We start from the raw sequence: 12819 nt of genomic DNA on the forward strand, positions 1-12819 counted from the left end.
TCCAACTTGACTGACTCATATATCATTCAAGATTCTAAATGAATGAATAATATTCAAACTTTCTCAAACTCCATTAAATATCTATGTTCCTTATAATCTGTCCAATTAGTAACCTAAAATGGTAAGTTTTCAGTGTCTTTACTAACACCATTTGCCTATGATACTTCAAATAATTTTTTAAAATTTTCGTTTCAAATACAGACCAATGAACTAAAATATTTACAAAATATAATAAAATTTTAGAATTTATCCTATCATACACACTAATAAAAATATATTTTATAAATATTTTTAATTGTTTATCCATTTGAAATAATTTACTAATTAAAAAGAATAATTCTATTCAATTATTTCGTTTTTTATTTTTGGTCTTTGAAAATTAACTAGTTTTTTCCATTTACCAAACATTATATTTCCTTTTTAAATTTAAAATTCTCATTTTATTTATATATGAATAGTCCACTTTTGGGGAGGAAAATATGAGGGTGTAGTCAGTCTTTCTTGGCTGCCTAAAGAAGAAGATGGTTCCTCCCATCTTCCTTCCTCACTCACACATTCACACGTTATTCAAATCCAAAACCCTATAATTACAACTTTATGTTATAATAAGAAAAGCATCACTTGCAAAGCAAAATATCCATTTAAAAGCTATTGAAAACAAGAAGCCAACAATGTCAAGACAGAACAATAATGGAGCTGAATCAGTAGCAATAACAATAGACACAACAGACGATACAGGTCATGAGAAGAACAAGATGATGAACAACAATAATTGGATGAGAGAAGACACAGATTTCCTAATGGTAGTAACGACATTCATTGCAACCGTAGCATTTCAAATCGGGACGAACCCGCCGGGTGGCGTATGGCAAGAAGACGATAAACAGGGAAAGTACTTTGCTGGGAAATCCATAATGGCTACAAAATCTCCTTCTGATTTCATTGGATTTTTGGTAACAATTACAGCTTGCTTTGTGTTTTCAGCAATGCAATTCGCTGTTCTGTTCCTTAAGAAATGGCCAGTTGGTGCCAAAAATTGGTCATTTTCAAGGTTCATTCTTTATTCAACTATGGGATTGGCCGTTTCTTCCATGGGATTTGCTTATGGATGCTCTGTTAGAGCTTACACACCTGACTCAGAGGAAAATACTCTTTTTGTTATTTCTTTTATTACTATGTTGGGATTTCCTATTAGTTTGGCTGCCATTTCAATTTATTTACAATACTTTAGTAAATCTTCATCTTCTTAAATGTTTATATCACATCCTTTGTTTTCATTTCTGTATGTCCTTAAATTTGATTTTTGTGAGGATTTTTAATATTTTGCCAAAACTAAACATAGATTAAATAGTCCAAACATAAATTGTGTTTTGTAATTTATTACCCACGCATATAAACTAATAATTATTAAATTACTTCCAACAGCTAGCCAAAGTATATATAAAACTCTCTCATCAATAACAACCAAGTATATATCAACACAAACAAATTAAAGATTTCCGAATTCCATTAACAATGTCAAGAGAAGTAGCAGATGACTCAGTACTTCCAATAGAAACTGATCAAACTATAAATGTTAAGGATAAAGAAAATCGAAAGAAGAAGAATGAAGGAGGAGAAAGGGATAGGGATTTTCTAATGGTAGCAACAACATTCATTGCAGCCATGGCTTTCCAAGCCGGGACGAATCCTCCAGGCGGCGTATGGCAAGAACGACAGCAACCCGAACTACGAACAAGGCAAATTCATAATGGCTACGAAATCTCCTTCTTTATTCATCAGTTTCATGAGCGACGTTACGGTTTGTTTCGCATGATCAGCGATGCAGTTTATAGTGCTGTTGGGTAAGTTTTCTAAAAAAGTTGGTCGGTTTCTAAGAGTTTTATTTACTTCACAATGGGGTCTGGAATATCAGCCATCGTTGTTGCTTATTGGTCCGCCATTAAAGCTTTGCCTCCCGAAGCTCAAATGTCTCATGTCATTGTTATGCTCAAATTAAAACTACTCTTGTTCTTAGTATTGTTTCGCTCCCTATTTCTATGTATATATCGAAAAGAAACGACTTGCATCTCGTTAGAGATCCTAGACCCTTCACATAATTTCTTTGTTATCGTATTGTACAATGATATGATATATATTGTCTGCTTTATAAGCATATAAATCCTGATTTGGCTTGAAATATCTTGAACAACCCTTGTATAAAAATCTCACTGTATTCTTTATTCTTTCAAGATAATAAAATTATAGTAATTTTTCCGTTGCATATTGACGTATAATTAACATACTATTAGTGAATCATATAAATGTATAGCTAGGGCTCCAACACGTCACCAAAAGTTACATAATACAATTTCTTCGAGGTTTGATTCTAATTTGCTTTATCTCATTGTTTTTGTCATACGTACACACTTTCCATTTACAAAACTAATTTAGCATATTTTGGTTACAAAATCTCAATGGTTTTGGTGGGTATTTTGTTAAATCATCTCCCTCCCTAAAAAATGCAGAAAATTGTACTATTAATTAGTTGATTATATTTATATATTAACTTAGAAACTCCTTTAATTTATTTTTCAGAAAATGATACTTACAGTGTTAGTAGGTGCACCTCCAAGCAATCCCACTAGAAGAACACCTTCTTAGCACTTTTATCATCCTCAAAGATATATTCAATAAAATATAGAGAATACAAAGTTCAGGTCCATTACAAGTTGGCTAGAGATAAACCACAAATAAAGAGTTAACTAAAAACATTAATATTTAAAGCAATAGATGTAGGAGAATAACTTTTGAAAAGCTTGTTTATTTAAGACCAAAATCAGTGAGCTGCTTGCATATATTCTCCCAAAAGCTAATAGAAGAAGTCATGGTCGTTGTTGTTGAAGAGTCTTCTATTCATTTAATTTCCATCCAGATGGCCCAAGTGAATCACTCCCCTTTGAGACTTTGTATTCATAGAGCAAATGTGGTTGCATATCGAGTCTCTTAGGTTGTTTGTATTGTTTGTTCAATCAGAGTGTGCCTTATAGCTATACTTCTTTGACTATAAAAAAAAGTATAAAATATAACTTTTTTAATCATATGGTATTGTATATGATCTTATGTTGTCCTCATTGTAACGTTGTTAACGAGAACTTAATGTTGCTATATACTATGCCTTAAATCTTCCAACGCCACCAATTGAAAGTACATTACAATTTGTAATTGTTTTGTGCAAATTTATTAGTCACTATACTTGGTAATTATTCAGGGTTTCTTAAAAATTAGAATATTCCCTAGCTTTAATATCTATTTGAGTTTTTCATTTTTTTTAAATTTAACTTATAAATGCTATTGCCTTCACTTAAGTTTCTATGTTTTTTTGTTGATTGATGTTTTAAGAAGTTAGATTATTTTATTTTTAGAATTTAGCTAATAACTCAAGTGTTTCTTTGAAAAAAAATGGAAGGAAACATGGTAAATTTTAACCAAAGACATATGATCATTGCATATAAAGCAACCAAATATTATAAAAGTAGCAAAGCTTAAATCAACTGCAAATGTAACAAAAGTTATCTTCAACTTGTAGAAAACATCCAAAAACTCCATTAAAGTCACAAAAAGGCTCAAAATTTTCAATGTTAGTTGTAGAAGGTAATAGATGTCTAATAACTAAATTTGGTTTGGTACTTTATTTGTTAAGTGATACACTTAATTATTCTTTTGCCTCTACCGGATTGAAAGAGTATTCGAAGACATAATTTTCAATAATATGCATCTAGATATCTCAATAAATTACAAACTAAAAGTTGAACTTTAGAATGCAACTGTGTTCGAACGAATAACTAGATTTCTTGCAAAAAGGAACAAAATTATTGGTCGACAAAAAAAGTACTTTTCTTAGGTTTTTGGACTTCAAAATTTAATGGAGTGTTCGTTACAACATTTTCCAAATTCTGAATTTGGGCACCTTTCTATATATATATAGTTGACATAATTATATGAAAAGTGAATGAAAATTAATTTTCTAATATTACAAAAATACCATCATACACCATTCATTATCACTAGAAATTTGTCAATCCCTAAAATATTCTTTAAATACTAGTGAATTTAAACCAAACTCTATTAATAAAAGTGGTATAAAAAATTAGATAAATTCACAAATTATTTTATTTGAGAATGGACGAGAACTACGACGAATGCTTGATCGTGTGATGCTATGAACAATACCCGCTCTAATGTGTCCATTATTGCCTAAGTCACTATTGGGTCAAAGTGGTATTATGCTTAATAGAGTTTGCTTTTACCTCATTAATTTGATTATTAGTTCCTTTATTTATACATTTTTTCCTTAAATAAGGAATAATAATGTAAATATATAAATTATTTAAGAAGAAAAAGAAAAAGGAGAGTGTAAAAAGGCAAACATATTGTAAATAATGCAAGAGACTATTATAGTCTTTATTAAAAATATGAATTCCTAAAAGAATACTTCTTTGCAAAGAATCCTTTTTTTTTCCTTTTTAATTTTTTTAATAATATGGACATAATTCCACTAATTTGGTTTTGTGGTATTCAAAACTCTATTAATTAAACTAAAAATTTATTTTTCTTTAAATGTGTTTGTGAGAATAAAATCAACCGAAATAGTTATATATGGACAAAGTTTATCACGAATAAAATATAAAATTTTACTATATTTTATAAATATTTTTAACATTTCTACTATAATTTACAATATGAAAAAAAAAAGTAGCGAGCATCAAAGTTTTATAATTTAAAATTTTCAAATATTTATTCTAAACATCTAAATTTATGTTGGTCGAGTTACACTTATCTTTGTTCAGTCACATCAACTTTTAAAAATATTTAAATTTAATTATATTTTCTCTTCGTAATTAAAAAGTCGGGTGCATATAAGTATTACTCGTCTACTGATAACCTCAAAGGCACGCAAAGCCAAGGGAAGGCAACTTTTTCACAAAAGTCACACACCATTTTTTGTGTCCCAAAATTGCTTCTTTGCAAAGAGTGGTTCATTGTGACTCAAAAAAGTTTTATTTATCTATGAAATGTTACTTTTTTCAATTCTTACATTTTTTTTTATTTTATTTATTCCAACGTATCAAAAATTCTAAAGCAGTTTTCTATTGTAAGATAAATAACTTTTTTTAAAAAGAACCCCAATAACTTAGATATAAAAAGATACCATTAGAGAAAGGTTTCTTTTTAATCTTTTACACATGGTTGCCAATTGAATTCAGAGCTATAAAACCACACCATCCGAAATGTAGTGGAAGTAAAAAGGTTGAACACACAACAAATAAAGAATGGCAACCTTAGAAAACAAGCTTCAAGAAGCAGCAATGTCAGGCAACCTAGAAAAGATAATAGAACTGCTTCAACAATCCCTTCGTCTTATCGATACAGTCGGACCCGATAATCCACCGCCTCACGATTTCGCCAATTTCCCTGACCGGATTCTTCAACAGAAGCCTCACCTGACTCGAGTGTTGGACTCAAAGGGATCATGCCCCCTTCACTTAGCAGCTGCAGAGGGCCATGTCGAAATAGTGAGGCTTTTGCTGCAAGTCGACTCTCATACGTGTTTGTTTCGCAATGCAGATGGCTGGAATCCTCTTCAACTTGCTGCCATAAATGGCCATGTTGATGTCTTGAAAGAGCTCGTTCGTGAAAGGCCGGATGCTGCTCGAGCTCGAACGGTTGTCGACGGTGGGGGAAACGCCTTGCATTTGTGTGTGAAGAACAACCAGTTGGAAGCTTTGAAGGTGTTGGTTGTTGATGCTGTAGGTTTTATTAATGAAAAGGATGATTTTGGATGCTCTATACTTCAATTAGCTGTCTCTAACAAACAGACTGAGGTACATAATCGTATAAATTGTATTGACAATGTGTCTTCTTTTCTTTTTCTTTCTTATTATTGAAAAAATGTTTTTAAATAGTTCTTAAACATTAGATAGATTTTGCTAAAATATTGGTTTATAATCATATAGCTAGGAATTAAACAAACTAAAATTAAGTTTAGGAAGGGATTGTATGATTTAAACAAACTTTTAGTATGGTATGATTGTGATATACCATTGGTATGTCTTTAACAATGTCCCTTTCATTAGTTATTATTGATCTTTTAAAAATGGAAACGAATGTAACTATGTTGGAATTGCTCCTTCACTGTTATTGAAGAAGAAAAACTTAATTAGGTTTTTCCTTCCATGCATACCTCTATCTTGGTGCATTCCCAATATAGTCTACTAAAATATTATCATAATTCCAAATCATTGCTCTTATTAGAGTTGAATATTACTATAAACTTCAAAAGTTAGATGTGGGTTAGGAATAATAAGAATCCCACTTTAGAAAGATGATCATCTATATAAGATTCATGGTTAAGTAGTGCATATAAGACTTCAAATATATGAATGCAGACGATAAAATTTTTGGTGAACACAAATGGAATGGAACTAAATGACCTGTTCCAGAGCAACAAAGAAGAAAACGCCTCGACCACAGGGGAGGTACCCGGCGCCATAGTGCCATCGCCCACCAGCCATTTTGACAGGAAAAATAGCTTCAGCAAGCAGCAGAAGATGAGACAGAGAGAGGCACTAATGGTGGTGGCGTCGGTAGTGGCGACGATGGCATTTCAGGCTGCCATCAACCCTCCTAATGGCTTATGGAAGGATGCAGAAAAATCGACGATACACCCTCATCGATTCGTGGCCTTCGTTTCTTCCATCACTTTCAGTTTTGTGTTCTCCATTATTGAATTATTTTTGCTCGTTAGTGATTATCCCTCCACCATTCCTCTTTTCTTGAGATTTCTTTGGCTTGCAAAGATCTTGTCCATTGGAGGCATGGCTGTGGCATATTTGATTGCAATTATGTGTTTGTCTTAATTAACTTAACATTGAATTATTACTACTTTTTATGTTGCCTAAATAGAGGTACGTGCATGATACTTGAATTTATGGTACCATTAGTGAATTCGTAACATATTGGAAAAGAAAACAATTAAATTAAATCTTAACACAAGTGTATGGTTGCATAGGCAATGGCATGCACACTATAAAGTCAATAACGATTTGGGAGAGCTAATAAAGGTAAAGAATACAATAGTAAAGAGGTAGTTGACAGTTTCCATTGGTCTCTCCTTTCCTCTCACTTTAAGACTCGTAACACATTTGAAGTTAGTTGAAAAATACTCTGAATTCTTTACCTTAATTAGCTTTCTATCGTCGAAGCTAAGTATCAATGACTAAGCATTTACACTGATGTTAACTTATTGCTTAATTTGCATGATCATGTTAACATACAGTGGGGTTTTAGTCAGTGGTACCAAATTTAGGCATCAACAATGATTATTGTGTTAAACGTACCATTTGAAATAGGTTATTGTATTTCTTTTTTAAGTGTGGTTTTGTATTACCTAGCTCAGTGTGATAGAGCGTGGTTGAAGATCAAGCTATAATTAGAGAAGCTTTGTGTATTGAGAGGTACTTTATTTTTTTTAAAAAAAAAGATATATATTGTGTGATCTTGAACGTCTCCACTAGCTAGGTTGACACTTTTGTAGTACTCTCGTCATTCCCACTTTATTAAAATAAGCAATACTTACTATATTTTGATTTGAAAAAGATATCCTTGATCTAAACTATCTTGAAATATCTTATGTGATAGATATATTTCTCTACCTAATCGTTTAAACGAGACTAATTATTTTTTTTTAGTCTGTGATAGATATATTTCTATACTGAAAGTAAAGGACTTTTTTAATATTCATTTTATTCTCAAGAATTTTTTAAAATAAAAAGTTAAACATGATTGAGAATAAAAGTAAACAAATTGTGAGAGAAAAAATTGACGAAGCAAGCAAAACGTTGTACATCCTTATTTCTAAAATACAAGTGAAACAACGTGTCAATCTGAAATTTTAAAACTATCAAGTTGAACTAAACTTATATAGTTTAGACTAGACTCAAATTTTTTAAATTAGTTTTTTAACTTTATGGAATGACAACATTTAATTCAACAATAATGCACTCAAAGGAACATGGGGTCTCACATATGACTCATATCCGTACAAAAACATTCCAATATTTAGTTTTAGAAATGGGTTTCTTTCAAAGAAAAGATCACAAGAGTGATTAAAATATAAAAGTCTTGAACAGGAGAGTTGGTCTAAGATAACTTTTTGACTAAAGAAAGAAAGAAAGAAAAAAAAAAAGAGATTATAATATCTAATGGGGGAATTAATTGGGAGAGTTATTTGTTTAATGTGATGAGTTGGGATAACTAATGATGGTTTTTGAATTCCCCATTTAGCATAAAGTAGTTTTGTTGAAAGTCATGGGTCTTCGTCTTCTTTACCACCAATTGAAACGTACATTCTAATTTCAAAATTACACCCATATTTCCATTATCAATAATAATATTCACTCCCAACTCCACAAATAGTCCTTTTATAAATATTAATAAATAATCTTACGATAAATCACAAAATTAAAATAAAAAAAGATTGAGAGTAAGCACTTTATATATGTGAACTCACCAACGACACTTTTCCTTTTTCAACCAGCCACGGAACAAGAGCACAAAATTCAATCAGCTCGAGAAAATGGGAACAATCAGAATCAACCCGTTCAGAATTCCAACAACCAAATCTAAATGGAAAGATAATAAATTAAGTAAATAAAGAAAGTGAGACCTCTCAGACTAGCAAATTCTCCTCACTAAGACGTAACCAAGGAACGAGAATTAAATAACAAACACTTCAAAAGTTTAAAGATCAAAATAAAACAAAATATAAAAGAAAGAGAGGGGTGGAAAAGCTGCAACGATGGACAATAGAGGTGGCGCAGTGATAGAAGCCCACGTGGTAGAATACGTGAGCAAGATGACGTAAGCTCATCCACCGTTTGATTCCCGTTCTCAGTCCGCCGGTGGAGGATTTTTTTTTAATTCTTTTTCAAAGCAAATTGAAAGGAAATTAAACCAAAATTTGAATGGTGGGATCTCCTCTTCCATTCACTATGACTTTTCTTATTATTGTTATTATTATTATTATTATTTTCTTTTTAGGGATATAATATGAATTTCACTTTTTAATAGTTTTCTTTTTCTATTAATAACGAAGAAAATTAGAATTTAGATTATATGATTTTAGAAAATGAAAATTAAATGATTTCAACTTAATACAAATTAAAATAATAAACCCTAAAAATGATCAAAAATAAAATATTTGGCAAAGATAATTGTAATCGATGGCAATTTGAGGAATAATAATTAAGAATATAGTAATATTTAAAAAAAATTACAAATATAGTAAACATATCGATGATAGACTTGTATCGTTGATAGACTCATATGACCTATCAGTGAAAGACTAATATATACAACATAGTCTATCGATGATAGACTTGTATCATTGATATAATTTGATAAATTTTACTATATTTACAAATTTTTTAAAATGTTGTTATACACTTAATTATTTTGAATTTAATTACTAAATTTATAACTATTCCTTCATAAAAATAAAATAAGTGGAATGAATTTTGTTTTAAGTAGTTTTGTTTAAATGGTTTGTTGATTTTTTCTATTTTTGAAATAGATTTCTATCTCATAAATATCTTAAATTTTAAATTATTGTTATATTTTCTAAATATTTTTGTTTATTTTTTAAAAAATGTTTAGTTTTCTTAAAGATTTTGAATTTCAAGCCTACGATAGAATAAGTATAGTTTAACGGACATTTTGTCAAGTTTAGAGGTAAAATTTCTCTACCCAAAAATTTGTTAAAAAAGAAAAGAAAATCAAAACTGTTTAAAAATATTTTATAAGTCGAAAGTCATGATATAAATAACTGTTGTTGTAATCATAGTTGAAAATTAAAGTATAATGTTATAACATTATGTATTTAGTTTACCTTCGTATAGTTTTGTGATGGGCTCATGAAACTTTATATTATCATCTAACACTAACTGTTCCACAAATGTCAATTTTTATTTTTAATAACGTTTTCGAAATAAACACTATTCCTTAGAAATAATTTTATTTCAAACTTGTGTTCTCAATTAATTAATAAACACATCCATTTTTTATTTAACACGTCTTTAATTTAATTTTGATCTTTTAAATAAGTATTCAAAGGAAAAGATATCATCAATAATTAGTTTGTGGTTTTATAAAACTCATTTTTAGACATTATGCGATGCATGATACTATTTACTTTCCTTCAATTAATCCCTAAACCCTAAACTTTAAATCCTAAACGCGTTCTCACCCCTCTAACAATGTTTAGATTTTTTAATAGAGAGATAGTAGACTAAGGAACAAGTGGTCAACACAATAACGTACATATAAGTAAGAACCCAATCACACTTTTAAATGTGATGGGAAGGAATTCTTGAAAATGAAGATAAAAGAGTTTTTGGTCAAAGCTATGAAATTTCTTAGGGATGGCAAAAGGATTGAAACTATTGAAAAAAAGAAAACTATTTAGGTCAAAATGATTATTGCAATAAAGTGGTATTTCCATTGTGATGGTTTAGATATGTTTGAATGAAAAGTCATGTTCTTTTTTCTCGTTACAACGACTATTACTCGGATCATGAAGTGATACAATGAAATGATAATATAATTTCATGCATGTATATGATTTTGACCATATATATGAAACATCACGACCTAACAACTAGCTAGGTTGGAAATTAATAATAATTATATCTTTTGCGTTTCAAAAATTAATAGTTTAGGGTTACTTATTCAGAATTTTATGGAGTTGAAAATGGTTTCACATTTCTATATACACAAATGCATGATAAGAGTTTATATACAAATACGAAGGTTGTTGGCTTCTTGTTTATAAAGATTGGAGCTGGATTTTCACAATTCCAAGAGCTTTGGGTTTGTGTTGATTTTTTTGTGGGACTTTGAAGGTATAGAAACATTAAGAGTGGTTGCTTTCAAAGACCAAAAGAAAAACGTTTCGCTCTTTGAAAATTCGATAAAAAAGAAAAGGGGTTTGAAATGCAAATAATTTGAAGGTCTATCTAAAATAACTCTTCAAGTACTTAAAAAAATTGTTTTAGAAGGTTTGAAAAGTCTTTATAAATACGTCTTAAATTCAAGCATGTCAAATCTTGTATTATATATTGAATGATTCGTACAATTCATAAATCATGTCACACGGTGCACTATTATATCCATGTCCTAACAAATTATTCAATTACCATATTGTGTAAAATATGTTTTCTACAAAAACGTAAACTTTATGTCAACTAGACCGTCAATTACTTAAGATATATATCTTCGACAAATAGAGATGGTCGAAACGAATTTGTAAGCTATTTGATTTAGTCGTAGGTTGAATTGAATCAATATGGATTGCCCAATGAAGGGGTTGGGTTTTGAGAACGATAATAATGTTGAAGTGAAATGAACACATATCTATAGTTGCAAAAGTCTACTCAAAGTCATCTGTTATGGCATACCCCACAGATTTCATATTCTACACTTGAAGGTCTCTTCATCTTTCATTATTTTAAGCATTAGCTTTGAAGCTTCCTAAGTTTGGAGGAAGGTCAGTGGGAAACTGCCTGTCAACCTAAACTCACTTCATATTTTTGCTCCTCTCTGTTCTACCATAACATTTTTTTTTTTTAATTTCAATTTCAAAACCAAGAAGTGTTTACATGTCTTACAATAGTAACCAGCACCTCACTACGTCGGAGAGTGATCTTTCCGAGCAGCCCGGGTTCGAGTTTACGGATTGGATGTTTGATGGGTGGCTGAATGAAAACTCTTCGTCTCTGACTGACTCGGTGATGTACCCAGTTTATCAAGAGGGGGAGGTTGATGAGTTTGTTGGGAACACCATTCAGCAAGGAGAGCCTAGCAGCAGTAAGCACATAACTCTTATTACATTTTAGCATTTGTGAGTTTTTATATCTTTGGGTTCTGTATCAGTCAGGTGGAATCTTCTTGCTAGCCACCATTAAAGATTGTACTGCTATTTATATTTCTAGAAGCAGTGGTACTAATATCTCTTTTACCTCTCCCCTTTTTGCATTTCTCTCTCCTACTTGTCAAAAACTTGATGAGATCGCCAATGAGTAGCTAAATATATTATCTCTTTTGAGGTTGTGATCTCACCTCGTGTATGATCTTGAATGGTGTTTGTAGGAGACTATGGGAGAGAGAGGGAAATTAGAGAAAGATTTGCATTCAAGACAAAATCAGAAGTTGAGATTTTGGATGATGGTTTCAAGTGGAGGAAATATGGGAAGAAGATGGTGAAGAACAGCCCAAATCCAAGGTAAGAAAACAAAAGGACTAGTAATGTTCTTAATTTAGCATTAAATTTTGTCCTAAGATAAAATGTTACAATCCTAGAAACATTAAACCAAAGATGATCAAGAAACCCAATGAAAACAGGTCTGTTTGTGTTAATTGTTAATCTGAATTGGCTCAACCAACCATCTGTTAAATGCAGGAACTACTACAAATGCTCAGTCGAAGGCTGCCCAGTGAAGAAGAGAGTCGAAAGAGATCGAGAGGATCCAAAATACGTGATAACGACGTATGAGGGTGTTCATACTCATGAAAGCTCTTGATTTGTTTATTTTTACATAAAAACTTTCAATGTTTAATAAGAAATTTGGATTTAGCGTGGGGAAATTGAAACAGTAAGAAAATTAATAGGTTGATAATACCAAACAGCATCATTGTCACTGTTACATATATTGATGACAGATTTTTTATCGAATTTATATTGATACAGATCAAATGGGTGAACGAAATCACCGGTAGGAATCA

At 30.8% G+C, this 12819-nt stretch overlaps 3 protein-coding genes across 3 annotated transcripts; all 3 read left to right on the forward strand.

Moving 5' to 3' along the window:
* Positions 1-424: 424 nt before the first annotated feature.
* Positions 425-1277, forward strand: LOC105435852. The gene has a single exon (XM_011659071.2). It carries the CDS (start codon positions 672-674, stop codon positions 1248-1250), a length of 579 nt encoding a protein of 192 aa, XP_011657373.1. The 5' UTR covers positions 425-671; the 3' UTR covers positions 1251-1277.
* Positions 1278-5257: 3980 nt separating this feature from the next.
* LOC101203818 (ankyrin repeat-containing protein ITN1) lies at positions 5258-6967 on the forward strand. Its single transcript, XM_004144224.3, has 2 exons — positions 5258-5864; positions 6429-6967. The coding sequence occupies exons 1-2, from the start codon at positions 5313-5315 to the stop codon at positions 6897-6899; spliced, it is 1023 nt and encodes a 340-aa protein (XP_004144272.1). The 5' UTR covers positions 5258-5312; the 3' UTR covers positions 6900-6967.
* A 4602-nt stretch (positions 6968-11569) lies between these two features.
* On the forward strand, positions 11570-12744 carry LOC101203573 (probable WRKY transcription factor 50). Its single transcript, XM_004144223.3, has 3 exons — positions 11570-11904; positions 12187-12319; positions 12497-12744. The coding sequence occupies exons 1-3, from the start codon at positions 11697-11699 to the stop codon at positions 12615-12617; spliced, it is 462 nt and encodes a 153-aa protein (XP_004144271.1). The 5' UTR covers positions 11570-11696; the 3' UTR covers positions 12618-12744.
* Positions 12745-12819: the final 75 nt, after the last annotated feature.

Source organism: Cucumis sativus, chromosome 6 (genome assembly GCF_000004075.3).
Source record: "Cucumis sativus cultivar 9930 chromosome 6, Cucumber_9930_V3, whole genome shotgun sequence".
NCBI classification, from domain to species: domain Eukaryota; kingdom Viridiplantae; phylum Streptophyta; class Magnoliopsida; order Cucurbitales; family Cucurbitaceae; genus Cucumis; species Cucumis sativus.